The sequence below is a fragment of the Ceratotherium simum genome, chromosome 2, assembly GCF_057802395.1.
Source record: "Ceratotherium simum simum isolate JZ-2026a chromosome 2, ASM5780239v1, whole genome shotgun sequence".
Lineage (NCBI taxonomy): Eukaryota > Metazoa > Chordata > Mammalia > Perissodactyla > Rhinocerotidae > Ceratotherium > Ceratotherium simum.
This window is the reverse complement of record NC_141901.1, coordinates 42,457,134-42,483,393: the sequence shown is the minus strand read 5'-3', so window position 1 is coordinate 42,483,393 and position 26,260 is coordinate 42,457,134. Positions and strand designations below refer to the sequence as shown.

The 26,260-nt window shown below is 56.9% G+C and overlaps 2 protein-coding genes and 1 pseudogene across 8 annotated transcripts; 1 reads left to right on the top strand and 2 right to left on the bottom strand.

The window, feature by feature from the left end:
- Nucleotides 1–370: 370 nt before the first annotated feature.
- On the bottom strand, nucleotides 371–14,852 carry DENND4B (DENN domain containing 4B). Of its 5 annotated transcripts, none has more exons than XM_014791885.2 (28): nucleotides 14,715–14,852; nucleotides 12,447–12,786; nucleotides 11,574–11,826; nucleotides 11,260–11,329; nucleotides 10,890–11,059; nucleotides 10,572–10,816; nucleotides 10,107–10,173; nucleotides 9,952–10,010; nucleotides 9,640–9,784; nucleotides 9,175–9,350; nucleotides 8,918–9,018; nucleotides 8,344–8,559; nucleotides 7,660–7,805; nucleotides 7,159–7,298; nucleotides 6,940–7,066; nucleotides 6,330–6,536; nucleotides 5,860–5,988; nucleotides 4,872–5,049; nucleotides 4,446–4,613; nucleotides 3,807–4,195; nucleotides 3,522–3,644; nucleotides 3,153–3,322; nucleotides 2,929–3,070; nucleotides 2,468–2,704; nucleotides 1,824–1,941; nucleotides 1,567–1,732; nucleotides 1,415–1,479; nucleotides 371–1,315 (listed from the first exon to the last, which is right to left on the bottom strand). In XM_014791885.2, the coding sequence occupies exons 2-28, from the start codon at nucleotides 12,761–12,763 to the stop codon at nucleotides 1,170–1,172; spliced, it is 4,470 nt and encodes a 1,489-aa protein (XP_014647371.1). In that variant the 5' UTR covers nucleotides 12,764–12,786; nucleotides 14,715–14,852; the 3' UTR covers nucleotides 371–1,169. The 5 variants fall into 5 exon arrangements, with proteins under 5 accessions (XP_014647371.1, XP_087298970.1, XP_087298956.1 ...); XM_087442844.1 differs by lacking the exon at nucleotides 14,715–14,852 and adding an exon at nucleotides 13,582–14,411 and having other exon boundaries at nucleotides 2,468–2,536; XM_087442830.1 differs by lacking the exon at nucleotides 14,715–14,852 and adding an exon at nucleotides 13,582–14,411 and having other exon boundaries at nucleotides 3,807–4,189.
- Nucleotides 14,141–16,269, top strand: LOC147917929 (uncharacterized; annotated as a pseudogene).
- CRTC2 (CREB regulated transcription coactivator 2) lies at nucleotides 16,248–26,212 on the bottom strand. 3 transcript variants are annotated; one of them, XM_087442857.1, is made up of 14 exons: nucleotides 25,621–26,212; nucleotides 22,749–22,850; nucleotides 22,555–22,671; nucleotides 21,921–21,982; nucleotides 21,203–21,271; nucleotides 20,928–21,031; nucleotides 20,798–20,827; nucleotides 20,566–20,630; nucleotides 20,415–20,464; nucleotides 20,044–20,288; nucleotides 19,277–19,683; nucleotides 17,714–17,983; nucleotides 17,043–17,229; nucleotides 16,248–16,900 (listed from the first exon to the last, which is right to left on the bottom strand). In XM_087442857.1, exons 1-14 carry the CDS (start codon nucleotides 25,771–25,773, stop codon nucleotides 16,680–16,682), a joined length of 2,082 nt encoding a protein of 693 aa, XP_087298983.1. In that variant the 5' UTR covers nucleotides 25,774–26,212; the 3' UTR covers nucleotides 16,248–16,679. The 3 variants fall into 3 exon arrangements, with proteins under 3 accessions (XP_087298983.1, XP_087298994.1, XP_087298989.1); XM_087442868.1 differs by lacking the exon at nucleotides 25,621–26,212 and adding an exon at nucleotides 25,322–25,459; XM_087442863.1 differs by lacking the exon at nucleotides 20,798–20,827.
- Between the last annotated feature and the right edge of the window lie 48 nt (nucleotides 26,213–26,260).

Below are 26,260 nucleotides of genomic sequence, written 5' to 3'. Positions count from 1 at the left end.
TCATCCCTGTGGAGGTACTGGAGAAGTTGGGAGGGGGAAGCTGGGGGAGAGGAAAGAAGGCAGAGATGAGCTCAGGGCCTCCAGAGAATGGAGTCTTTGTGTGGGGTACAGATGAGGGACAAGGGGGTGATTGTGTAGGAGGGCCAGAAGTGCCACACAGACTGGCACCACCATAGCTAGCACCGGATTCACCCCTCTACTGCTTCGAGAACTCCCTGTGCCAAGGGACCAGTACCAGACGTGGTTAGGGAAAGCAGGGTGTCCCTGAAGGCCGCAAGGGATGGGAAGGTGGGAAGGAGGATGTGCAGCCAGGGGAAGAAGAGAGGTATCCCCCACCATTATCCCAGACCCAGGGAACAGGAGGCAGAAGGAAAAAGACAGAAGCAGCTTTTACTATATTTACATCCAACAAAACTTCACAAGGAATAATCCTTATTGCACAGTCAGGGCCCTGGGTGAGTGAGGCATTCCCCAAGGTGGAGCGGACAAAAAGGATTAGGACTAGAGGGGGCACCAGTTCTTCCTAAGGGGAGCTTGGGACTCCTCTGGCTCCCAGCTCCTGACTTCTAAGGAGCTACAAACCACGGGACCATGGTGCCCTATTTCCCTTCTCTTTCTCACCGTCCATAAGAACCTCTTAAGCAAGGGGGCTGTGGCTCCAGAATAAATAACTTAAAATAAAATACAAACCTGAAGGTAGAAAGGTATGGAGAGCCTTGGGCTTCTTCAGCAATTCCAGGGAAGAGGGACCATCATTGGTGAGGAATGACATCCCTCCCTCCCATTCAGGACAAAGGCTCAGTAACTCTGTATCTTTCTAGTTGTTTTTTAAAACAAAAACTTATAAAATGACCAGGGCAGCGCAGATCTATGGGTACCCTGGAGGGGAGTTCCTGGTATAAGATGGGGAGGAACAGAGCTGTGCTAGCTCCCCCCAGGCCTCCTCCAACATCAGCATAAGCATATTGGGCAGGTTGGAGATAGGGGAATTGTGACTTTTGGTAATAGTGGGTCCGTCTTCCTGCTGCCCCAACTCGGAGCCTATGGCTGGGCATGCTTCCTAGCCTGTTCCCAACTACTCTATGAAAGGAACAGGGAAGCAGGTTATCTCTAGAGTCCTTTCTCCCTCACTTCCCCACCCCAGGCTGGAGAGGGAAGCTTAAGGGTCCCTAGCATTCCAGAGGTGCTCCAAAACATTTTCGGCAATCAATGGCCTTTGGGGTGGGCATTTGTGCCCGCCGCTGCCTCAGCTCCTCCTTGCCCATGCTGCTGGCCAGCTTGTTAAAGGCGGACTTGTACTTCTTGTCGAAGGCCGCTAGGGAAGAGGGTGGAGGTAGGTCAATATTATTAGTTTCCAACCTCCCGCACCTGGCCCCAGATCCCTACACTCCTCAGCCCCCTGCTTGCTCCCTACCTATGTCCACATGGTCCTTGCCCAAAGCAGCCATTGTCAAGAATAAGATCTCACGGTAGATGCCCCTGGAGTGGAGGCAGAAGGCTGTGAGTGAGAGAAAGGAGGTGTGGAGCCCAGGGCAGGCCAGGGACCTCCCAGATGGAGCACCATACCTCTGTAGGTGCAGGCCTGTGGGAGGCGGCCCTAGAGTTTCCAGCAGGAGCCCTACAGCTTTGTGCACCTCATTGAGACCAACATGGCGCAGCACCGACTCCAGCAACGCCAGGCTAAGGGATGCAGGTACTGGGCCTGGCCATACTACCCGCTGGGGGATCTGGCCTGGGTGAAAGAAAGCAAGGTAGCCAGGATTATTGAGCCCTCTGGGTGTGGGACCCACCCCTTCCGACCCTAAGCCAAATACCAGACTCACTGTGGACCCTCCAGAGCACATAGAGAGGTGGGCAGCTATTGGGGTCAGGGGTCAGGACATCCCACAGCAGCCGCACCTGCACAGAGGCTGGATCAGGTGTCAGCCATGGAGATGGGGCCTGCAGGGAGCCAAGATAAAGGAGACAGTTAGGCTCGTGGAATGGAGGCAGAGCACAGGAAATAGATAGGCGATGTTCCAAGAGACAGGGACATTACAGGACATAGCCAAAGAGAAGAGGGAAAGGAACTCTCATCCCTTACGAGAATGCAAGCTCTCTGAAAACAAAGACTTTGTTTTGTAATCTGCTACATCCCTAGTGCCTAAAACTGTGCCTAGAACCGAAAAGATTCTCAATAAAGACTGGTGGAATGGACAGACGAACATAAACAAATCACTATCTAGGTCCCAGGTGCTACACGAGGTGGCTAACAACAGCCCCGTGTGGTGGGTGCTTATGCCATTTGACAGACGAGAAAACTGAGGCTCAGAGTAGTGAAGTGAAAGGGCCAGGAGTCAAACCAGGAACAACTGACTCTAAAGCCTATGCTCTTTCTACAGTGCCAAGGACACAGAGGACTGAGAGACAGGGAGCCGGAGATGAGGAGGGAAGCACTCAGGAAGCAGGACCACATGGAGGTACTGACCTGGGGGGGTGGGGGCCCATCACAGGAGGCCAGCACCAGGCATGGCAGAATACTGGGCAGTTGCAGCCGCTGGAAATACCACAGAAGGTTCCAGAAGATGATGGGGTGGGTAGCAGGCAGCTCAGGCAATGCCAGCACCTCACTGCCCTCGTTCTCTACCAGCGACTCCAACTCCTTACGCAGCACCAGGGGGCTCAGGTATGCCCACGCCCCACCCTCGACCCGCCGGGAGGCACCCTGTCAGGCAAAAAGGGGGAGGGCAGTGGAGGACATGTACCATGGCCCCATCCCCAGAGCCACGCTTCCCACTGAGCCACCATGTCCGACAGCTTCTGGGATGCCCCTTGCCCTCAATGCCCATCTCTCCCCAGTACTGCTGGGCCCCCCAACAGGGCAACACACACACACACACACACACACACACACATCCATTCCTCGTGCCCTTTTGGCCCAGCCCTTACCCCCATGTGCCCATTGCAGAGCTGGGGCTCATCCAGGGCAAGGCAGAGCCTGCGGTTACTGAGCACAGGTCCTGGGCCCCCAGGGACAGGAGCGTCTTTGTTGCCTCCAGCATCAGCAGGGGCAGGCTTGGGGCTGGGGGCACTGCAGAGGGATAGCAGGAGGGGTCAGGTCTTGGACCTCCACCTCTCTGTCCCACCCGCAGCACTTGCCCTGCTTTGGGCACCTGGGTCGGAAATCAAGGGTCTGGACACTGAGCAGGGGCACAAAGGGGCAGGCGCAGAAGGGGCAGGTTGTGTTGAGGTTGGAGTCATCAGGTGCCCAGCCAGCCATGATCTCCTCATCATATACCAGCGAATCACAGGCACGGCACAAGGAGCAGCTAGAGAGCAGAATCTGCAGGCAAAGAGACCCCAGGAAGCAGGCCCTGCTTAGCCTCCAGGCTCAGTAGCCCATGTTCCTTCCCTAGCCCCTCCTACCTCCAAATCCCAGCCCCACCTCTTTCCACCTCCTCCCCAGCCCCTGCCTTTGACAGTGAGTGGATATGGTGTATGTGTGTGTTCCAGCACATCTACATGGGAGGAGTTATCCTTACTTCCAGGGAAGGTGGCTGGAAGGATCCAGGGGTGTCACTGAGGCGCTCTGAGGAATGGCGAAGGCTCAGGCTGCTGACAGAAGATTCTGAGAGGTCCCACTCACTGCCCAGAGAGGCTGAGCTCTGCCGTTACACGAGAAAGCATGGTCAGCCAACCCTATAGTCCTCTTCACCCAGGATGCTGGCTTCAACCACCCTTCAAGGCCCCTCTGGACACTCCTAGATAGCAGCCTCTCCCTAGGCCTCCTGGTGCTAAAATGTCTGGACCCTCCCCTTGTTGGCTACCTCGGAGGCAGTGGATCCAGGGCGCTCCCGGGGGCGCAGAAGGCTGTCCATGGGGCTGCGGCGGGCTGGGGGAGGCAGGTCAGGGGGCAGCTCAGGTGGGGGAACGCGAGAGGCAGGGGAGCGGCGGGAAGGAGTGAGCAGCTGTTGGAGGCGGGCACCCAGCCCTCGTCGGGGGGTGCTGGCCTCATCCTGATGCCCACCAGCCTTGGGTACCCGCCCACTTAGCCCTTCCAGAGCTTCAGTAGACTGGGTAATCAGGGCTGAGCCAGAGTCCCCTGGGCTGCCTCCAGGTGCTGGCTCCTCCCCGGTCAGGCTCAGGTCTGAGAGGCTTCCATCGTGCCAGGGCACAGGTGATCCCCGGGGTTCCAGGACCCCCAAGGCCTCTATCACTGCAGGGCAGAAAAGAATCAGGGAAGAAGAAGCCCAGCCCCTCCTCCAGAAATTGAATAAATACAATTCCTGGCTGCACCAACTCTGGCATCACAACCCCCACCATGACGGCATTCTGGGCAAGGTTCCTTCAGTCTACAGTACCCACCACAGAGGGCCACCCCTCCATCCTGGCTCTAGTCTTCCCCCCTCTCACTGGCAAGTGGTTAGGAAAGCCGACTGGGGGGTGGGTCAGACAAGGGCACTCACTGTGGGCTATGCCAGCCTCCACAGTGGGCTGTGCCCCTCGGGCACTGCCCAGGCTGCCGCTCTTCACCAGGCGCCCCGAGGGTGAGGCTGGGTCCCGCAGGCTTCGCCCAGCCCAAGTAGTCTGGCGCTGAAGGGGGCGGGTAGGGGAGGGGCGCTCCAGAGAGGGTTCTGCAAAAGACAGGGAGGGGGTTGAAAGGTAGCCAGCTAGAAACCTAGTCCCCTATTCCAAAACAGAGCTCCTTGCCTGGACCTGCGTTTGTAGGGTTCCTCCTGCAGAACTTCATCTCTTTTGTTGTCAGCCAAGTGTACTTTATCCATCCCCAGAACACCCAATGCCAATCACTAGGCCAGCCCAAGCGCTCCATGCCTCTCCCTGCCTGACCCTGGCTACTCCATCCCCAAGCCGTGTCACCAGTCCCTACCCACCTGTCTGGGAGCTGCCTGCCTTTTGTTGTGCTGCTGCCTGCTGCTGCTGCCGCCGCTGCTGCCACCGTTCTCTCAAGGGCTGGCGGAACTGAGCAGCCCCCAGGACAACGTTCCGGAGCTTGGCCCAGCGCAGGCGCCCACCCGGGGTACCAGACGGCCACTTGCTTTCCAGTACAGCCTGCAAAGCACAGTGCCCATCAAGATGGCCTGCTTCCACACCCTTACCCCAGCCTGATGCCCACTGCCTGTCCAGGAGCCCCAGGGACCACCTTCCTCTCCAGACATCATGCCTAGGACTGTCCTACCAATGGCTTGTCTTCTGAACAAGAGCCCAGAAGCAGCCACCTCTCAGGGGGTCTAGACGAAGCCAGAAGCAGTGGAGACAATTTGTATCCAGACTTTGCTACTTATAAACTATATGGCTTTGAAGAAATCATTTCACTTTTTTTGGTCATAAGGTTCCTCATCTAAAAAACAGGAGGCAGTATAGTATCATGGTTAAGGGCCTGAATTCAGGAGGCATCGATATGCCTGTGCTCATGTCCTAACTCCCTAACTTGCTCACTGTGGAACTTTGGACAAGTTACTCTCTGTAACCACATTGCTTCATCTTTAAGGAGGGGATAATCATCATTCTACCCCATGAGGCTGTGGTGAGGATAAAATGACTTAAAATGTGTAAGGTATTTGGAACAGTGCCTGGCACATTGGCTAACACTATTCGCTATTATTGGGAGGTGGCAGTACTTGCCCAATCTCCTTGTCAGGCTGTTATGAGTGAGAATCAAAGCAGCAAGTCTGAGAAAACCCTCTATAGATGCTAAGGCACTACAGCAGCACATGGATGACACTGGTTACAGGACCTATTGGATGGTACAGGCCCAAGCTCCAAGGAGAGGGGAGAGCAGCAGGTGTCAGGGAGCAGCTTCCTCCCCCCACAAACACCTGGCACAGGCTGCCATCCCACCCTTAACCCCAAATTAGGTACCTTGTTGTAGTAGCCGTAGGTGATGGTGTTGGGCACAATGCCTGCTCGCAGCATCTCTAGCATGACCTGCACAGACAGTACAGGCTGCCCATAGTGCGAGCAGAGCTGCATCAGCACCCGGTAACACACCTGGGCCAGGAGAGGCGCAGGATCAGAGGGGACTCAATCCTCTTAAATTTTCAAGTCTCAGCAAGCCTCCTCTACCAGCCTTCCCAAGTCTCACAGACTTCACTGGCTCCTAGCAGCTCCTGGGGCTGCCTCAGAGCCACCCGCCCTTCCTGCTGACCCTGCCACCCTGCAGTCTCCACTGCCATACGCTGAACAAGCTCATTCACTCAGTGAACGTGATGGAGCATCAGCTCAGGGGCTGTGGCTCCGCTCCCCATCTGCTTTCCCTGGTCTCCACCAGGTTTCCCTCTTATAGCCGCCAGCGCTGCACAAGCCTCCCTGGACTAGGTGCCGATGCCCACCTCGTCGTGCAGCACCACCTTGCGGCTCTCCATCTGGCGCAGCACTTGGTAGGCCGTGTGCAGTGCCCGCACCCGGGAGGGTGCTGACTGCACATAGGCAGGCAGACACAGGAACCACAGCCCGTAGCAGTGCCCCAGAAGGCACCGGGCCCACAGCTCGGGCACAGCTGCTGACTTCTGTGCCATCCGCTGCGCGACCTTCATCTCCTAGGTGGGGCAGGGGACACACCTGGATGAGTACAATGCCAGGGCACGGCAGGTTTTAAAATGGTGTGGGAGAAGCAACACCTCCCTGAGGAAGGGTCTGTGCTCTGAGGAGGCAGGAGGGATGCTACACACACAGGCTTCAGCCTTGGAGCCCTGGGCAAAGACGCTTAGCCCTTGAGCATGAGCAGGTGCCCTGGAAGCGTCAGCAAACCCCTGGATTCCCAGAGTGCTCAGAGAAGGATGATGATGATAATGACACTAACATTTTATGTTCCAGGCATATTTAAATCTCCTAACAACCTTATGGGGTAGGTACTATCATACCCATTTTACAGATGAAGAAACTGAAGCAGCAGCCCTCAGTCTGAGCCAGATGCCTCTGTGGGCCCCACCTGCTGGTTACCTGTTTGGTACGGCGAGGGGCAGGACTGCTGGGGGCACTACGGGATGGGCCTGGCACAGGCAGAGCCCCTGGCTGCTCCTGAGGAGACTCAAACAGCTCAGCCTGTAGCTCTGGGAACCCATCATAGCTGGAGGGGTAGAGAGAGGCAACATTAGGATCAGTCAGCACTAAGCCATCCTATGGGTCCTTGGAACAAGCGAGGGGACAAGAGGCTCTCACCAGTACTGGGGAATGGATTCACTGCCCTCTGGCACCGGAGGCTCCTCAGGAGGTGTGATAAAGACAGTAAGCTCACTTCCTGACAGCTCCTCCAGCTCCACTAAGGGTGTCAGCTCAGGCTTCTCCTGTTCTGGGTGGACCTGGAGTAGGATGGTAAGAGAGTGAGCATGAAGACAGTGGGCATGGAGCAGGGCCAGGGGGTCCAGAAGATGGCATCTCCCTGGAAAGCACATCCATAGGGAGGGAGTAAGTGGGCCCAGACTCCACCAGGGCCCTGGAGATATAGCTGGGAGGGTGGAGTCAGGAATAGGAACATGGTGTGTATATGAAGCCAGTCATGTGTGGGTGCCCATGCTGTGCACTGTATAGTTCCAGGGGCACCTTATCCCCGTCACAGATAAGATACAGAGTTAGTTGTATTTATAGTGGCCCTGGGGTAAGAGACAGCCAGGAAGAGAGCAGAGGGCAATGGGCACGAAGAGAAGGGACAATGCCCAATACCTTGTCAACACAAGAGTCAAAGAATTCGAGGGCAGCATGCCGAGCAGAGCCAAAAGAGCATTCCTCGATGAACTGTGAGAACATCTGTGTGCGCAGCAGCTGAGAGTACAGCTTGTGGCTGGAGCGTTCCCGAGATTTGAGGAAGCCTGCAGGAGATGAGAATGGGCAGGGGAGGAAGGTTACCAGGGTTTCCTACCACAGCCACACCTTCCTGAACCCCTTTCTTGGCTCCACTTGGCATTATCAAAGCCATCATCTCTTTGGCCCTTCTGGCACAACTACCCCACACGCCAAGCCCACCAGCTCAGCTCCCCCAGCACCATGGTCCCATGGAATCCTTTCCTTTTGTCTGTCTGCACCCACTGCCTCAGACTGGGGGTTCTCCAAGGGCAGGGTCCCTGAAGAGAGATTTGCCCATGGGGGCAGCTCACCACAGGCATCACTGTGCCCACCCCAAGCCCAGGGCTACCAGCAGGCAGTGCCACATCTGGTTCACCTTTGTATCCTTACTCCCTCCAAGCCCAGAAGAGTGTATGGCTCAAAGCTGGTGCCCATAAAAACGTTTGCCGAGCAAAGGAATGAACAACTGAGTGGTTCCCAGTCCCCCCTGGCTTCCCCATGGAGCTGGGCCCCTGGCCACCCCGCCTGTGACACCCTCCCCAAGCAGAGACAGGCCCTCTTTACCCTGCAGGAAGAAGAGGTTGTCAACATCGCGAGCCCCCTCAGAAGGGGCCTGGGTGAGGGGGAGCAGGAAGTCCCGGTAGCCCTTGAGCAGACAGGCCATGAAGCGGAGGAAGGCTCCTTGGACTTCGCGCTCCAGCCGGGCCCGGCGGCCACACACTGCCTCGTAGTCTGTCAGCAGGAATTCCAGGGATGCCTCCTCCTCAGGTCCAGTATATGCTGGGGACCAGGGCAGCCTGAGAGTCAGGGCCGGCACCTGCAGAGCTTGCCTCAACCCTGCTCTTTACACAGAGGTCTCCATTGCTACCTCACCACCTCCAGCTTCTAAGAGACCATGCACCAATACTGGCTAAAAAATTACCCCAAGGTAACAGTTTCGAGCCTCCCCAATGATAAGCTTGAGCTTCCCAACATATTTAGGAATATTAATATTGTATGCTCCTCCCTCTTGCTTAAATTGGAATTTGAATTCCCCTCATGTCCACCAAATGAAATCCTAACTCCTCTAACCTCCCCAAACTGGAGGTTTAACATCAATGACAGTTTCCAGCCTCCCACCTCCACCCAGCCTTCTCACTCTGATCCAGCTGCTGGTATAGGTTTGTCAGTGTAGACAGCAGAACCTTGTAGGGTCTGCGGGGCAGGCTCCGAGGGGAGGGGAGCTTCTTTTCCTCAGTCCTGTGAGATAAGCAGAAGGAAGAAAGGGCGATGGAGCTCCTCACCAGCCTCCTCTACTTTTTGCCTGAGGTTCCTTTTGAGCAGGTAGCACTCCACACACCAGCCCTCTGGTGCCCCCCTCCCCAAAGCCTCCTGAATGAGACCTGGCCCTCTTACTGGAAGAGCGTGTTGGTATCAAGATCAACACAGATGACATCAGCAGGGGGGTCGTGCAGATCAAAGTAGCTGGAGTGGATACCCACAATGAAGGGCACGGGGGCGCTCAGCACGTCCGCCAGCACCAGTGGGCACAGTGGAATGTAGGGGCACTGCCAGTGCAGTGGGAAGATCATCTGAAGCACCAGGGAATGAGAACCAGTGAGCAGGGGGTTGGGGCAGCAGTGGGGGGGCACAGGAGAGAGAAGGGGCATTGGCCTTGGGGGGGTGCCTGTTGAGAGAAGCTTTTGGAGGTGGGCCCCAAAGAAGAGCCCCCAATGGAAGTTGTATTTTGTCCCTGTAGGCTGTGCCCAAGAAGGCAGAGGAACCCGCCCCAAAGAAGGAAACGTAAGAAGTGTCCAGGCAGGGATGGGGGCACCAGAAAGATCATTCTGGGGAAGGCAGGCTGGGCAGGGTGACACTCACAGAGACCAGGGCCTCGCAGACGCTGGTGAGCAGGTCTGGCCGCAGCGAGTGGACTAGTAGTTTGTGCTCTGTGAGCACAGCCAGCAGCAGCGTGATAGCCAGCTCAGGGCCCAGGCTCTGCAGCAGCTGCAGGAAGCTGGCACCACTGTGGGCAACGCCAAGATGGGGGAAGGGTCACCAGGAGACCCTTCCCTAGTCACTTGGCACAGACACCACCTGGGCCCAGCCTGCAAAGACCTCAACAGCTGTGTCCACCTGCCTAGCACCTACCATGTCTTGGTCATCAAAGCCCCCCCCAACCTGGGCACATACCTGAGGGGGAGGGGTGAGGATACAGGCTGGCAGAGGAGCAGGTTGTCATAGGGAGACATCTGAGAGGCAGAAGAGCCATGGGTCAGGATGATGAAGGCTAGCCCCCACCAACTCCCCTCCTCACATCCAGCCCCACCCTGGGCCTCAGCTCTCACCTGCACCAGGATGCGGGGTCTCTGTGGGGAGGGGAAGGGGACGTTGTGAATGAAGTGGGAAATGTGCCTGGGGGAGAGAGGGATCCCGGTCAGAGGCAGACTCCTCATTCTACCTCATCGCCACATTTGCTCTTCTCCACCTGTCCACAAGAACCTTATTCCTCCCTGACCTCCACCTCCACACCTGTGTCAGCCATCAGAGCCTCCATTATATACAGAATTTGTGCAAATCACAAAAGAGATCCCCTCTGGGCATGCACAGCCCCCTGACAGGACTTAGCTAGCAAGTGTAGACTGGATTTCAGGCCCCACTCACCCCCTCAGCCAGTGGTATTTTTGCAGTGGACAAGCTGTACTATACACCACAGCCCACCTTGTCCCCCAGCTCCTCCTAATCTCTTCCATCTCTCCTGGCCTCCCGATCCCTTCATAACCCCTTCCCAGTGTCAGGGGAGCCGTGCTCACGCTTCCAAGGGCAGGCGGTGGGGGCCTGAGACGGAGTAGCGATAGAGGAAGGTGAGGAAGGCGCGGAAGGCAGGGAAGGCAGGCCAGCGGGACAGCACAGCAATAGCGCGGCGGCTGCGCACAGCTCGGCCCCCGAGCGCCCGGCCCCTTTCCACAGCGCTCAGCAGGCCCAGGGCCCGGGCTTGCCGCTCTGACAGCCTGGTCATCGGGAACGCCTCGTAGAACTGCAGGGCGGCACCATACACCTGGCAGGGGGCAGAGGGGCGGTCAGGCGGGTTCTGCATAGCCAGGACCCCTTACCACGCTCCACACACCCACCTTATCACCAGCGGCACCCGTGAGCACAAAGGTGGAGAAGACGGGCACAGGGTACTTGGTCTGGGCAGGCCAGCACTCGACAGTGGCCCCCATGGGCAGGCAGAAGACGGGCACTGACTCGGGCAGCGGGAACGCCTCATTGTCCTCCTCTGGGTAGCGGCCCAGCAGTTCTGCACCCCCAGCAGAGTGGGGGGTACCCAAAAGGAGGACGGTCCATCAGACTCCAGGGGAAGAAACCAGGGGATCCCAGAGAAGGGCCAAGTGGCAAAGGGTATGTGAGTTCTGGGGATGCTGCAAGTGCCAGTCAAGAGGCACCAGGGCAGAGGGACATGGAAGGTCAAGGGGTTGGAGAGACAGAGGGGGTACTCACCTGCCTCATACACCAGAGTGTTGGCCTTGGCCAGGCCCACCTTGTAGCACAGGTACACTGCTGGGCCCCACTGCCCCAGGAATGACAAGAGACAAGCAGATACACAGCTAACACAGGTTTCTGGGGTCATTTTCTCCACTACCCCTAAGAGGTCTTTTGTCTTTAGAACTCCCACTAATCCTGGTCCCCCAAGACCAGAGGCACCCCTCTGGGCCCACCCCTGCCATTAGAGGCCTGGTCCTTTGTGCTCAGCGTCCACACCCTCCCACAAAGATGGTGCAGGCCTCAGCTCTTGGCCCCAGGACCCCACTCACCATGCCAGGGTTGAGGTTGCGGGGCAATTGGCAGTAAGTATGAGGAGTGTCCTCGCCCTTGCTGGGCAGCACCAGGCAGAGGTCAGTGATGCCCAGGGCATGCAGCCCTGCCCCCTCTGCTGCCCGCCGGTAGGTGAGGTAGGTGCGGGGGTGCCCAGGGCCTGGAGGGGCCAGGTTGGCTGAGTGGCTGTAGGGCGTCGTGTCTAACACTTGGAAGCCAGGCTTGGGACGTTCCTTCCCCTCATACAACACCCTTGGTACAGAGAGCAGAGAGAGATGTCAAGAGTTCAAGACAGACAAGAAAGACCCCAGTCCTGCCAGATCTGCTTACTTAGTCCTACCTATCTTCCTTGCACCCTCAGCCTCGTCAAACCCCAACACCAGGCCCACTTGTTCTTGCTGAACTCTGCCCTCCAGAATCCTGTGCCCCTCTTCTGCCCTTGGCTCTACTTCTCAATCAGTAACAACCCCTCAAGCCTTCCATGGCTCTCATACTCACTAATAAATGCTGAGAATAAAACCTACCATTTATGGACTCTGTGCTAAGTCCCTTATACAGATGATCTCATTTAATCTTCTCAACCACCCTGTGAGGAGGTATTATTTTCCCCATTTTGCAGATGAGGAAGCAGGCCCAGAGGGGCTCAATAACCTGCCCAAGATGACATAGCTAGCAAGTAGCAGCACTAGTACACAAACCCAGCTCTGTCTGAGGACTAAGTTCATACAACCTCAGGCCCTTCTTCCTGGCCTCTAGCCCATTCTCTTCCTGTTCTCATTGCCCATTCCTTATCCCATACCCCTACCTCTCCCTGCCTCACCCCAGAGTCCCTCCCAGCCTTCCCTGGTGCCAGCATGGGGAAGGGCACACACCCTAGCTCAACTAGGGGGGGCTTGTCACGGCCCCTGCGGTAGCAGATGACGGGTTGAGTTCCACCCAGGAGCCCAGCACTGAGTTCCAAGGGGTGGCCTCCGGTAGAAGCCTGGATGCATGTGTAGCCCTGGGGCACCTCCTCGCCCAGTGCCCTAGCGATGACTGCCACATCTGTGATGGGCTCAGCTGGCCGGGGAGGGCGCAGGGGCCCACTGGGTTCAGGAACCCACGTTTCCTCGGGCATGGGTGCTCCGTTCCCTGCAAGCCCAGCTATCACGAAGTAATCCACCAGCCGGGGGGGCCGCTCCTCCGCCATGGCCCCCCCCTCACTCACTGCATCTGGAATGGTCAAATGGGGGAGAGATGAAGTAAGGAAGGCTGGGGTTTCCATGGCAACCAGGGTGCCCCTCTTGCTCCCCTCCTCTTCCTAGTCTTTTCAAGGAAAGGCAGGATCAGTGGTCAGCCAATCCCGAACTTTCCCGCCTGTGACATCACCAGGGCCTCACAGCCTACCACGGCTCCTGAAAGAGACCAGGACCCTCCCTCTTAGTGGTACCAGCTCTCTCCCCAAAGAACCCGAACTCTATCACACACAGCTAACCTGGGCTCTGACATCGTATTGTTCCTGTATCCCTTTTAAAGGCCCATCCTTCGTCACTCCCTACACATACAGGGTTATAACAGAGATCACAATCTTTTATGTAATGGCCTGCAATGACATCATTCAGTCTGGCCATGACATCATGCCAACTTTACAGTCTTTTTCAGGGTGTCTGACCTTCCTACTCTAGTTATGACATCATAAGAACCTCATGAGCCAGCTAATGTTCTTAAAGAGCCCACCTCTCGGTTTTTGTGAGGATCCCATAGGTTTCCAGGAAAGTCCACAAAACCCAAGCTTTAGTGTCTTTTCACCAGATTCAAGTGTCCTTTTTCCTAAGCTAACTCCACTAACCCGACAAAAAAACCAGTGCCCTCCCACCTCCAGGGTCCTTAGATATCCCCAGTTAGGTCTATTCCCAGTTAAGTCCAAAGCAGTTGTGGGAGACAGTCCCGGTTATCCCCATGCCCTCCTCCACGGAGCCCAGAGACGGAAACAGGCCCACAATGGGCCTTCAGTAACTGTGTTCTCACCTGCCTCCATGGCCCAACCCCAGAGAGTAGGAGCCCCAAGGGTCCTGGGGAGCCCCAGGGTGCAGAAGCTGGGAAAGAGCTTGGTGGGTGGCTTGCAGCAGAGGACCGGAGGCGTGAGGGGTGCTTCAGAGGGGAAGGGAGGTGACTTCCTGAAACAGTGGAGGGGAAGCTGCAGCTCAGCGGAAGTCAGCCTATGGGTGTGTGAGTGTGTGTGGTGGTGGTGGTGGGGTATTGTTGAAGGTGCCAACACAGTATCATGCCAAGTCTGAACCTTAGACTGAGGGACCTCCAGCAAGGCAGAGGAGGCTCAGATTGGGTCCAGGGTGTACAGTCCAACTTAACCTCCTACCCTTCCCCAGAGAAGAGGGAGCAAGGGAATCTCATGGAGCTAGGCTGGCTCGGTCCTTAGCCTTGCCTCTGGCCACACACACACACACACACACACACCCTAACTCCAGCTAAATTTAGCCTCCACGTCTGGAAGGTGAAGCCAGAAGTCAGTGTCAGCCTCCTGATTTAGCTCTAGGGCACAGCCCCGGCCCTCATCCACTAGAGGCAAATGGGAGCCCTATGCCCCAGGCAGCCGGCAGGAGCCATTAGGTGGGATGAGCCGAAGGACGAGTGGGTGGCCCTCATCCGCAGGATCTGCGCACCCGGGCCTCCCCTCACCGAGCCAGAGAAGAGTTCTGCAGAAGGCAGCCCTTTCTCCCTAGAGAAAGCAAGGGGCACGGGCGCCACTCCGGGTCCCTACGCCCACAAGCCGGGCGACGGGAAGTTCGGGTTGGGGCAGAGGGCGCGCCGAGCGGGAGGCGGCTGAGGAAGGAGCAGGAGGGCAGAGAGGAGCGGGCGCGTCGGCGGCCGGGGACGTGACTGCAGCAGCGCCGGCCGCCGCGTGACCCGAGCCTGAGGGAGGGGTGCTGGGGCTCCGGACACGCGGGAGCCAGAGGGGTGCAGGGTGATGGGCACGGCTAGCTAACTCCTGGCTGTGCCCTCCCCTCCACTTTCACTTCCCCAGGAGAGAGGAACCGGAACCAGATGTGCTGCGCCGGAGAACAGCTGGGGGATATCCCCCGCCCCGACGGCGCTCCCTCCCTTCCTTCCCCGCCCGCCGCCCCGCCCGGTCCAGCCCCTACCTGCCTGCCCCTCGGCTCCCCGGCCGGCCGGCCCGCTGGCGGGTGGCTGGGAGGGCGGGCTGACGGGCCGGCGGGCGGTAGGGCTATCCGGCCCCGGACATGGCCCACCCGACTTGGGCGCCGCTCCCGCCGGGACGGCGAGTGAAGGAAGAAGAGGCGGCCGAGGGCGTCGGGGCGCGGGACGCCGTGAAGGGAGATCCGGGCGATCCCAGCGTCCCCGCCGCGCTGCGCCACGCGGGGACTGAGCTGCTGCGCCGCTCGCTCGGGCCGCGCGATCCTCCCGGCTGCTGCCGCGCTGGGGGCCGGGTGCTCCTCCGCGCGCCCCGCTTTCTCCGCTCCCCCCACCCCCCCTCCGGGGCCGCGGGCGCCGCCGCTCCCCCCACCCCCCCTCCCCGGCCGGCGGCCGTGACCCTGGCAGCGCCTGCCCAACTCCCAGCCGCCTGCAGCGCGACCCCTGGCGGCTGGGAGGGCCCCTTACACCCAGGCAGCTTCCCACCACCCAGGCGATGCCGCAGGACACTCACTCTGGGCGGCCCCTTAAGTCCAAGGCGGCCTCCCGTCCCGCCTTCCGTCCTGGTCAGATGTGGCAGGGATGCCTGGGTGAAGGCCCTGAAGACCTAGGCTGCGGAGACCCAGGTGGCTCCCCCCACTTCCCAGGTTTAAGGCACACTACATTCCCTTCCGCCCTAAGCCAGAAGCTCTCAGTTCTCTTTTCTGAAAATGACAAGAGCTTTGGAAAGAGGAAGAGGACTGCAGGGTGTGGAAGAGTAGTAGAGGTGAGGGTAACAGGAGAGGCACTACTCTTCTGACTATGCTGGGTGGGGCAGAGAGAAGAGGGTAGAGACTCAGATGGTCAGAGGGCTAGCAACCCAAGCCAGAAGGAGGAAACCTCTTCAGAACATGGTTAGCACTCAAGCCATCTGTCAAATGAATGAATAGACCGAGTTGGGAGGATGCAGTGAATTTGTGCATAGTGAGAAGGCAGGCATGAGACCTAGGAGCATGGAGCCAGGGGCTAGCCAGGTACTACTTGTCTAACTTCTAAGTTCTCTAGTCTTAAAGGGCCATAAAGAAGAGGGAGCCAACCCGAGATCTACCTCTGGCATCAGTAGTTGTTTTTAAATCCTCTCTCCTTGGGAGCCTTAACACCAGCTACCTCCCAGGAAAACTGGGGTCATTCTACTGGAAACTCAGACCTGTAAGCTCAGGCAGCAGTTGCCTCCTCACCTCCTGACTCACTGCCCAGCCTCAGGGTTGAGGATGAGCAGTAACTTGCCTGGCCAGTCAGAGTCCCTGTCCCCTAATGCTGCTGCAAGGCCCTGGGCAGATGGGCACATGAGGGCACATGTGCTGCCACGGGAACCTACATCCAGCCTAGACTCCCACGTCCACTGCTAGGTACAAAGTCAGGCTGGGGGGCTGCTCACTGGTGCTGAGAAGATGCAGAAAGCATAAGAGATGAAAGGGCCTGTGTCCCCAAGAACTCCCTAGATCCCCAGCCACATCCTAAACAGTAGCCAACCACACCAAGGGTTTGATATGATTTTTTTATTAACATATAATATATTTAATAAAAAATAATATCCACTCTGGCTCTCTCCTCCATTGCAAGGGGAAGAGTAGTGAGGAGGGGCTGGCACTGCCCACCCCTAGGCATCCGGACAAGCCCTGCCTCCGGGGCTCCCCTCTACCCCCTGCTTTCCAACAGGCTCTGACCTCCAGACAGACGGTTCAAAGTTACAAGTGCTTTAGGCCCTCCCTTGAACTCCCCCACGCCCACCCCTCGTGCAGACTTCAGGGGCCACCCGGACAAACCCCTTGCTTTTTCTCATTCTTAGGATCCCTTGTTCATGTTAGAAAGAGGATCTGGGGGCAATGAGTGGAGTCTCTACTGGCCAGGGGGAAGGGAGGAAAGGGACAGTGACGGGGGACAGGGCCAAGAAGAGGGATGGTAATGAGGTCCCCTCACTGGAGCCGGTCACTGCGGAAGGAATCCTCCACAGCCGGATCTGGCAGCAGGGCACAGGGGTCACTCAGCATGTTGAGCCCTTCCAGGCCAAGTGGCTCCATGCGCAGCTCCTCCTCCAGCCCCAGCCCCAGCTCCAACCCAGCTGCTGACACCTCAAAGCCAGGCACTCCGGCCAGGGCCGCTGCAATCTCCTTAGAGAAACCTGGGGAGGAGTCTCCTGCATGGGCAGAAGAGAGGGGTGAGGAGCCCATGCCCTGTAACCTCTTCCAAGACTCCTCAATCCCCCACTGCGCCAGCAGTCGTCTCACTCCCTCCTTCCATCCCCCGCCAACCCTCCTACCTCCCACCACACCTCTCACCTGTGAGGATGATGTTAGGCCCTGAGCCATGGCGGGAACAGTGGGTCAAGTTCTGGTGGTTGAGGGCATGGGGGTCCTGGGTGCCACTCACTGGCCCCTCACCCCCTAAAAATCCAGGCCCTTCGGAAAAGCCAGGAGGATCCAGCCCCAGGCTAGTTGATGGGTTCTCCATGCTGAAGTGCTCCAGCTATGCACACACAGACAGACCTTAAGGAAGTGGACTTCAGAACAGGGTGTTCCTGCCTGCCCCTGCCTAGCCCTGCTAACACATCCCCCTTTGCCCAGTAAGCTCCCCCTCCACCCCAGGAACAAAAGCAGAGACAGATGGAGATGGCAGAAAGCAGAGCAACAGATGCAAGTACAGGGCCCGATGTAGGTGTGGGCACCGTACCTGCTGGGACAGAGCACTTGCGTGCCAGGAAGAGAACGGGTCAAAGCACTAGTCATCAAAGAGCAAGCTGTGTGGAGATAGCTGGAGGAGAGGGGCAGGAGTGGGGGTCAAATGCAGGAAGAGAAGAGCCCCACATTGGCAGTGCTGGGTTACCTGGGGTGAAGGAGGATCTCCCCCACCTAGATCTCCCAATTCAGAGTGCACTAGTGATACCACTCAGGCCTCTTTGACCCACCACTAGCCCCTCCCCTGCTTCTGAGCTACGGAGCTGGGTACTCACATTCCCCAGGCTGAAGTCACTCATCGGCCGGTGGTAAGACTGTTGCCCGTGCCCACTGGAGCTGGGTGGGTACAGTGTCCCATAGTGCGGCTGCCGGCCTGGGGGCTGCCCACCTGAGGGCTGCACTGAGCAGGCCTGAGAGGGCAGCCCTGGCTGCTGTAGAGGCTTTGGGGTGGGTGGCTGGGTGGGCAGAACCAAACTTGGGGGGCTGTATGGATATGGAGGCAGCCGCTGGTCAGTGGGCAGTTTACTGGTGTCCAGGGGGACGCCCTAAAGAGAAGCAAGGAAAAAAAGAGAAGCTGACCCCTCAGTGTGCCCCTCAGGAGGAACTCTTAGGGCTTCCCACCTCTTAAGCCGCAACCATCCTCAACACAAACCTGACAATGTTCCACTGGGCATCCCTGGGGTTGGGTACAATTATTCAACAATGACTGAGTGAGGCTAACACAAGGATAACTTTGAATCCACTCCAGAAGTAAACTATTCCTAGATCTGGGTATTTTAACCATTATTAGTAAGCAAGTACTTGTAACACACTTCACAAGTGACTGAGGCACAACAGTGAAATTGAGAACAGCTGTTCTAAAGCCTTGAGGAGGCCAGAGGGAGTGGGAGAAGAAGGCAGGCAACAGGAGGAAAAGAGGGAGGACAGTTAGGCTCAATCCAAGATCCAAGAGAGCAGAGCCTTTGCTGGCCTGGCCTTAGTCTTTCCTACAGAAAAGGGGCTGTCGTAAAGATGGAACACAGAGCATACATTCCAGGGAAGGGGGGATGGGGACAGCAGGGCAGAGGAGAGGGAAAGAAAGGCATTCAGGTGAGAGGACAGGGAAGCAGAAAGCAGAAAGAAGAGAAGGATGGGGAGGGAGGGAAGGGACACGAATCTGAGCACTAAGGAAAAAGCCCTATACTAAGAGTTTGAGTTCTGGTCCCAATTCTTCCTAAGGTGCTGTGCACACTTGGAGAAGTCACCTTCCCTCTGGGCAGTCTCCTCATCTGTGCAATGAAGGGACTGGGCTCCATGATCTGCCAGTCTCTGACTCTGTGAAATCCATGACAGAAGGAGGGGAGATGGGACAGGGGATGGGACAGGATGGAGGCCGGAGAAAAAAGACAGACAAGAGAAGGAGGAGAGGAACAAACAAGAGAGGAAAGGGAGAGGATAAGCTACCATTTGTCAAGCATGCACCTGGGCTGGGCATGGTGCTAAGCACTCCACGTGTGTGCTTTCCTTCGATCCTTACAATACCATCCTTGTTTTACAGATGAGGATGCTGAGGCTCACAGAAGTTAAGTAACTGTCCAGGAGATGGCTAGTAAGAGATGGAGCCAGAATGTGAACCAGAAAGCTTAACCCCAGGGTTTGCACTCTTAAGCCAAGAGGAGACAAGATGGAGAAGAGATGGGGCAGGTAGAGGACAGAGGAATGGAAGGGGATGGATGAGACAAGGAGCACGGAAGTAAGGAGAAGAGGTATTTGAGGAAAGGAGGATGGGAGAGAGAGAACTTGGCAGGAGAAGAGAAGGGGAAGGGAGACACACATGTAGGGAAGGCAGCCACGCATACCTGAGTGATGGAAGACAAGGTGGGTGACATTGTTGGCGAAAACTGTTTGGGCAGCTGCTGTTGGGACCTTCTGGCGTCGGCTGGGCCCGCCGGCAAACTCAGGGGGCTGAGGGGCACACGGCGGTGGCGGGGGGAGGCCCCAGGGGTAGAAGCTGGGTAATGGGGGGCACCCAGCACAGGAGATGAAGCAGAGGAGGAGGAAGAGGTGGAGGAGAGGGCCGGGGCACTGAGTGAGGGGTGACCCAGGGAGGTGGTGGGCAGTGCGTGACGGGCCAAGGAGGAGGCGGGCAGTGAGGGGTGACTGTGGGAGCCCTGGAGCTGGGGCTGAGGACTGCTCAGGGAAGCCTGGAGGTTGGGATTGCTTAGGGAAGACTGCAAGGATGGATGGCTGAGAGGTGAGTGAAGTCCTGCAGGCACAGACAAAAAACGAGAGATGTCAACATTACTGATGGGAATGGGGCCCCTTTCTGCCCAGAATGGGTAGCAGTGACCAGACTATGGAAATGGCAACACAATGTCCTCCCTACTCTGTCCCTGACAGTGAGGTTGGCATTGTCCACTTGGGGGCTGTTCTGCATCTTTTTTCTAGGAAAAGCCACACCTACCAGTTCTCACTGGCAGAAGACGGCAGTGAGAGAATCCTGGGGTGGACAGGTGCAGCGCTGCTGTGGGCAGTCACGAGAGGATCCCAGGTGCTCCACCCTCCACCCCTTCGTCCCTCTAGCCAGGCAACACCCCATAGACACATAGCCAGGACAGCCACTCACCTGGCGCATCATAGCCTGGGCCCAGGCCCAGGCCCCCGCTGATGCCCAGGTGGGTCATGGTGTGAGTCAAATTGGAGGTACTGTTGCCCCCACTCAGGCTGGGGTAGGCTGTCTCCTCTGGGTCCAGGGGAGTGGGCAGCGGTGGGGGAAAGTGCAGGTTGGTGAGGTCAGGTAGGGAGCCTCCCGTGTTCATGGCAGGTGGGAGGACAGGCACATTGGCAGGCTGGTCAGGAGATGGAAAGATGCTGGGGGAAGAAGAGGAAAAGATGTGAGTTGGGGGGCAGTGGTCATGGAAAAGCAAAGGTCAGCTGCCCACGTTTCCCTTTACTCCCCTCCCCCACCCCCTCAGCCAACCTCACAGAGGTACTTACTTAATTCCAGGGACTTCACAGGACCGAGGTCGGGAGGAGGATGAGGACAACTGAGGAGAGAAGGAAGAATGTGGACAATGAGGACAGCGCTCTGTGGAGGATCCTCAAAGACCTGCCCCATGGAAAGAAGAGGGTAGTGCGCCACGCCTACCTTCTTGGCATCCCACGGCTTCAGCAAATGCTTGTCATCTAGCAAGTTCTCCTCAATAGCAGGGACTTGAAAGAGAAAGACCAGTGATGAGAGGGTTGGACAAGGAGCCAGTAAGGCAGGACAGGAAGCAGAGGCAGGCGGGAGGGAGATGGGCTCCCTGGTCCTATGCAAAGGCCCCAGCACCAGCCCATTCTTTGGCATTCAGTACCCACAAGTGGTGAGGAACACATACCTTTGGAGTCCATTTCGCCATCAAGAAAACCTGGAAAGGATGCGGTGGAGTTGGCTGCAGTGCCCATCTGCCTACCTGCTTCAAACAAAAGCTTCACAGCTACTCCCCACCTTGGGACATGGCCACTTACCTCCACGGCGGCTGGGAAGGACGCTGGGAGGTGCAGGGCTTGGATAAGTGTCCTGAGGGCTGGGGTTCATCACACTTGTGTGAAGGGCAGAGTCAGAGCTTGTCCTGGGGGGGGAACAGAGATAGGCTGGTACCAGAGACAGTCTTCCTGGTCCCCATGCCCTGCTCAGCAGGAGAAAACACTAGCTGGGCTGGAACAGGGCAGGCGTGAGGGAGCAGGGCTCCAGAAACTACACATAAGAGGAGATGTGGCCTAAAGAAAGCAAGGGCCATCACCTGTTAAGTGCAGATGGTAGTCGAAACAATTGCCCCTTCTCTGCAGTGAAATTGCCCCAGGGCATTGTCCTGTGATAGAAAAACAAGGTCAGAAGGAGGAAGGCTTAGCAATGGATAAGAAGGCAGGCACAGGGGTTGGAAAATGTGGGGCAGCCAAGGTGGAGGTGGAAAGGGCTGGGCACCCAGGATCATGCCTCTTTCTTTCTGGTTCTTCTGATATCTGTGACCCATGAACCCTCTCCCCCTATCAATCTAGGAGATCTGGAAATTCTCAACTTCTATCTGTCAGGACAAGCTGAATGGGAATCTTGGAGCCCAGCAACTCTGCTAGTACGAGTATTAGGGATGAGATGGACAGGGGAAGGGTTTGGAAATCGGAGTGCCAGAACACTACGTTTGGCTCCCACTCTTGACAGGAGGCAGCAATTTTCCGCTGCCACCCTGCCGTTCTCCCCTCCCCCTTATACACACACCCCAGCTAGCCACAGTTACCATTGGTCCTGCCCTGGCTGGACTGGGAGGCTTGGCTACCCGTGTCAACATGGCCAAGATTGGACTCTGACCCACCTACTCCACCTGCCCCCACCCCTCCCAGCCCTGCCGTTATGGAAGGAGGTACTGCTGAAAGCCTAGCCTAGCAAGCCCAGCCCCAACCCAAGCTCCCTCCAGAGACATGTCAGAGAGTGGGCAGGAGATCCTGCCTGCCCTGGACACTGACCTCCGCCAGCTGGACTCCGGGGGAGGAGATAAGTAGGCAGGACTGTAGGGAGAGCTGTCAATGTGAACAGCACCAGTCAAGGAAAAAACTGAGGAGGGGATGGATGGGACAGAGACCAGATGAGAGAAGAATAATGGAGGCAGCAGATGAATTGTTTTAAGAAACAAATACCTTTCTCCTCCTCTACAAGGAGAAACCATAGGGTCAAAGAATGGAAGAGAAAAAAGGAATCAGTCCTAGTGGAGCTGAAAAAATATAGCAGAATATCTGGGCAAGGCTTAGGGGAGACAGGTCTGTGGAGGTCTCTGAAATTGAAAGCTAAGAACAGAAATGTGAGGAGGGGAAAAAAACCCCCTTTAGCAGGAGACATATCAGGGAGCCCTGCCTATGGCAGCAAAGAGTTAGCTGAAGTAAGGCAGTCAGAGCCAGCCAGAGATGGAGTGGACAGCCTCAGGAGCACAGGAGCCAGTGCTGACACACAGACAAAATGGTCACTTTGCAGGGAGGCTGGGTGAAGGAGAGCTTCTGGAGGAGGATGGGACTGGACAATACTTAAAATCTCTTCCTACCATGAGTTCCTGAGGAACCCCGTCCCACCACCCTCCAGACTACCCAAACCCTCTGTGAAGGATATATGGCGGGGGTAGCGGCGGAGTGGGGACACCATTCTTCGAGGATCTCGCTGCACCCGTTCCACCAGCCCGTGGTGCCGAGTGCTCCGAGATGAATCCAAAGGTGAGTGGAGGGGGCTCTGTCAAAAGAGACAGGTGAGTCCACAGAATAAGCTGCCTGAGAGCCTGCACTCCCCACTGGCTGGTGTCCACTCACCTGGAACTCAGCCAGGCCACAGCCAATCTGATTAACATTGGGCAGAGAACCACCATAATGGGAGCTTCTTGTGTATGCCAGTCGCAGCTTTTGGGCCTGTAACTGAGAAACGGAGGACAAATGGGAATGTTCCAGAGGGTCCTGAGCACTGTTCTGTTCCTGTGGTCACCACTACCACCCCTGCCTCCAGGATATGCTACTATTGCTGCCGCTTTTAAGAGATCTGCCCAAAGAAAAACCAGTGCTGGGGGAAAGGTCCACTGAGACCTGGCGCTGTCTGCCCTAGCTCTTCTGCAGGCTCCCCTCATCAATGACATCACTAATGCCTGGCATCTCCCTGCCAGGCAGGGCCTGACACTCTGCTCAGTGCCTGTCCCAGTTGGCATCAGTCTAAACAGAGTCCCTGAGGGGCTGCCAGGAGCCCCCAGGGTAGTCACGTGGGTTAGATCCTGGGGAAGGGTGCCTAATAGGCTCCTCTGCTTTCCCTTCCAGATGCGTCCAGGACTAATTGGAAGATGGCAGGAAGGCCACAGGTGGATGCCAGAGAGCCATTACTGCCAACCTCTTTCCTTCCCACTCTGGAGGGCACAGGCTTCCAGGCTCCGCCACTTGCCCAGCCCCAGAAGGCTACACAGAGCCTGTACTTTCTGAACTAGAACATTTAAGGAATGATGGTTCTCCTAGCTGCAAAAAGTGTCAAAACCAGGAAGCGTTCTTCTACCTAGTTCTAAAGCCCTTGAACTGGCAGGGAAGCCTGGAGAATGGGGGTGGGAGAGGGAGCAATGGCCCACTCCAGCCTGGGCCAGAGCCATCTCCCTGGCTTCATCCCCACTCTGAGGAGATATGTCTGGCACTGGAGTGCGACAGCATGAGCCTCAGCCTGGCATGGTTTTAGTCTGTTTATACATCTCACATCCCTCTGTGAGAGGTGAGCACCTACTTCTGATGCTCAGCCACTGCCACTAGCCAAATAAACAGTCCCAAGGCAGCTGATGAGGGGGAAATTCTAAGAGCTTCTGGAGGTCACACTGTTGTGCACAGGCCAACATCAGAATTGACTTTCTGTTCCAAGAGGTCGGCCCAGTGAGTTTAGTGGGCACTATGCTGACCCTTGGGCCACTTCAAGACTGCTATTAATATGCATGATAACCCCAGCCTCTCAGCAGTATAGGCCCCCATGGCTATATCTGGCTGGAATGACCCTCCCAGCTGGCCAGATAAAGAGCTGAGCCCCAGGTCTCTTATCTCTAGCTTTGGACTCTTGGGTCTCCAGGCTCTGGCCATGTATGCCCACTAGATTTTTATATGCAGCAGAGAAGTTACCCAGCAGGGGCAAGGTGGGTGGAGGGGGTCTTTTGACAGACTAAGGCACTACAGAGATAGAATCCCCAGCTGTGAATTTCTCACAGCCTTTCCTTGCATATACAAGCCCTAAGATCCCACCCAGCCTCTGCTGGAGTCAAATCTAGAGGGCAGGGCCTCAAGCTGTCAGCTGGAGATCAGCCTTTCACCCACCTTCTTGCCTCTGCTCCCACCATGATCAAAAGCTCCTAAAGGGGAGCAGTCAACAGTAACATCATGATCCTCATGGCGGTTAGAGGGGGCTATGCACATGCACACATGATTTGCTTCCCCATCTAACTCTCTCTGTTCTGACTCCCACAAACTAGGACACGTGGTCTCTAGAGACTTAAAGGGGGAAAAAAACACAAAAAAGACTAACAGAGCCAAGGGAGACACACACAAAAATACAACCAGAGTCACAGTCATAGACAGATGCAATCACAGGCAATCAGACTAGTAGAAAGAGCTTTGAAACGTGGTATTTATGTTCCCCATCTCCCCTTAAATTCCTTCTAGTTCCCTTCCCTGAGGGATCACTGCAATATCCTCACCTGCTCTTTTGAGAATAATGTATCCCTAAATTAGGACTGCATACCAGCTGGGCAAACTCCCACCCCTTGCTCCCTCTGACATCCAGCCCCGGGAAGCAAGAAGCCAAGGCCAGAGGGACTTCAGAGGCAACTCTGCCATGATGCTTTCTTTCTGGAACTTCCTAGGAATGAATATTCCCTACACATAGAAGATTCTCCAAGGCACCCCATAACTGACCCATAAAGCAGCCATCTCCTTAGAAAGCTCAGCAAACCATCGGATTCACCTTAACCTATAGCCAACCGGTTACCCGCCTTCGAGATTCAAAGCCCTACTTCTCCTCCAAGGCGGCCAGGGCAAAACATCAAGCACCAGTCTGTGAGCAATGGACCTCACCTTCATTCACGTCAGGAAACCACAAGAAGTATTTGAAAAAGGAAGCAAAGGGACGGGACGCAGGAGGGGACTTCCTGCCCCACTATACTCAGCGCTGCTGCTCAAACCACTCAAGGGGCCCTTTCCCGGAGGTACTGAAGTGCCGAGAGTGGCACAACAGCGCAGGGGGACCAGGTTGGAGGAGATTACCAACTCTGAGGAGCCAGACTAGGGCAAGGAGACTAACCCCCCAACTCAACATCGCGGATGCTTCAGTAAAGTCCCCGAGAGGACTCAATCAGAGATGCACAGGGACCACCCACCTCCAGCTTCTGCCAGGCTTCAGAGGCCGATCTCCTCTCTCTGCCCTCTCCCGCCTCACTTACTCGGCCCCAACTCGTTCCCAAACCCCCAACCTCTCTGGTGTTTCGGCCTCCCCCCCCTCAAAATCCGTCTTCCTACCCCTCGGCCCTCAACCCGCGCCTCCCAGACGGCGGCGCCCGCTGCCCCTGCCGCGTTCCGCCTCCTTCGCGGTGGCTCCCGCCCCCGCCCCGCCTCTCGGCTCCCCGCTCCGTAACTTCTCTGCTCTGCTCCGCTCCCGCTCCCCGGCGCGGTCCCTCACCCGAGTGGAGCCGATGTCCATCATCACCTCCTCGAAGGCCGCCGTCTCCTCGGCCTGACGCTGCTTCTGCAGCGCGATCTTCTCACTAAACTTGCGCGGATTGGAAGCTGAGGCCGTGGTCGAGCCGGGCCCGTTCGCCCCCGACGTCGCCATCTTCCTCCCCCGTCCCTCCCCGCCACCCTCCCAGCACAAGCCACGGCCTCCGCCGCGGGCTCCGGGCCGGCTCTTCCAGCCGTAGCCGCCGCCGCCGCCTCAGCGAGCACCGCGAACCCGGCCCCAGCCTAGCCCTGACCTGTTGCGCGCGAGGACCGCCGGGAATTGTAGTTTGTTTACGTGACTCCTTCACACCCCCAGTCACGCAGTACTGAGAGGAAACGGACACCATTTCCCGGCAGCCCTGATGACTCCGGGAACTGGGAACTTTGCTCCTCCCCCTCGGCTCCTCCCTGCGCAGGGCAAGCTGGGAAAAGTAGTTCTAAATTGGCCCCGAATCTGCGAACGCGAAGGGGCGAGCGATTTAGGAGACAGGAAAGGAAAAGGGGAGGAAAGGGAAGGGGTGGAGACAGGGAGGGAAGAAGGAAGAGACAAAAGAGGAAAAATTTGGTCATGTTCAGGGAAGGGGAATAGAGGAGCCTGAATG

Bases quoted from the DNA above. Each gene is read 5' to 3' on its own strand.
- DENND4B (XM_014791884.2), bottom strand. The intron at 3,323-3,521 runs GTAAGGATAACT...CTTTGCCTGCAG, and splicing joins TCCAGCCACCTTCCCTGGAA to ATTCTGCTCTCTAGCTGCTC. The intron at 1,480-1,566 runs GTATGGTGCTCC...CCTCCACTCCAG, and splicing joins ACAGGCCTGCACCTACAGAG to GGGCATCTACCGTGAGATCT.
- CRTC2 (XM_087442857.1), bottom strand. From the start codon at position 25,773: ATGGCGACGTCGGGGGCGAACGGGCCCGGCTCGACCACGGCCTCAGCT. The intron at 22,672-22,748 runs GTGAGTGGACAC...CTCTTTTGACAG, and splicing joins GTGGCCTGGCTGAGTTCCAG to AGCCCCCTCCACTCACCTTT. The intron at 21,032-21,202 runs GTGATGGCCCTT...TTCCCCCCCCAG, and splicing joins CTACCATCTGCACTTAACAG to GACAAGCTCTGACTCTGCCC.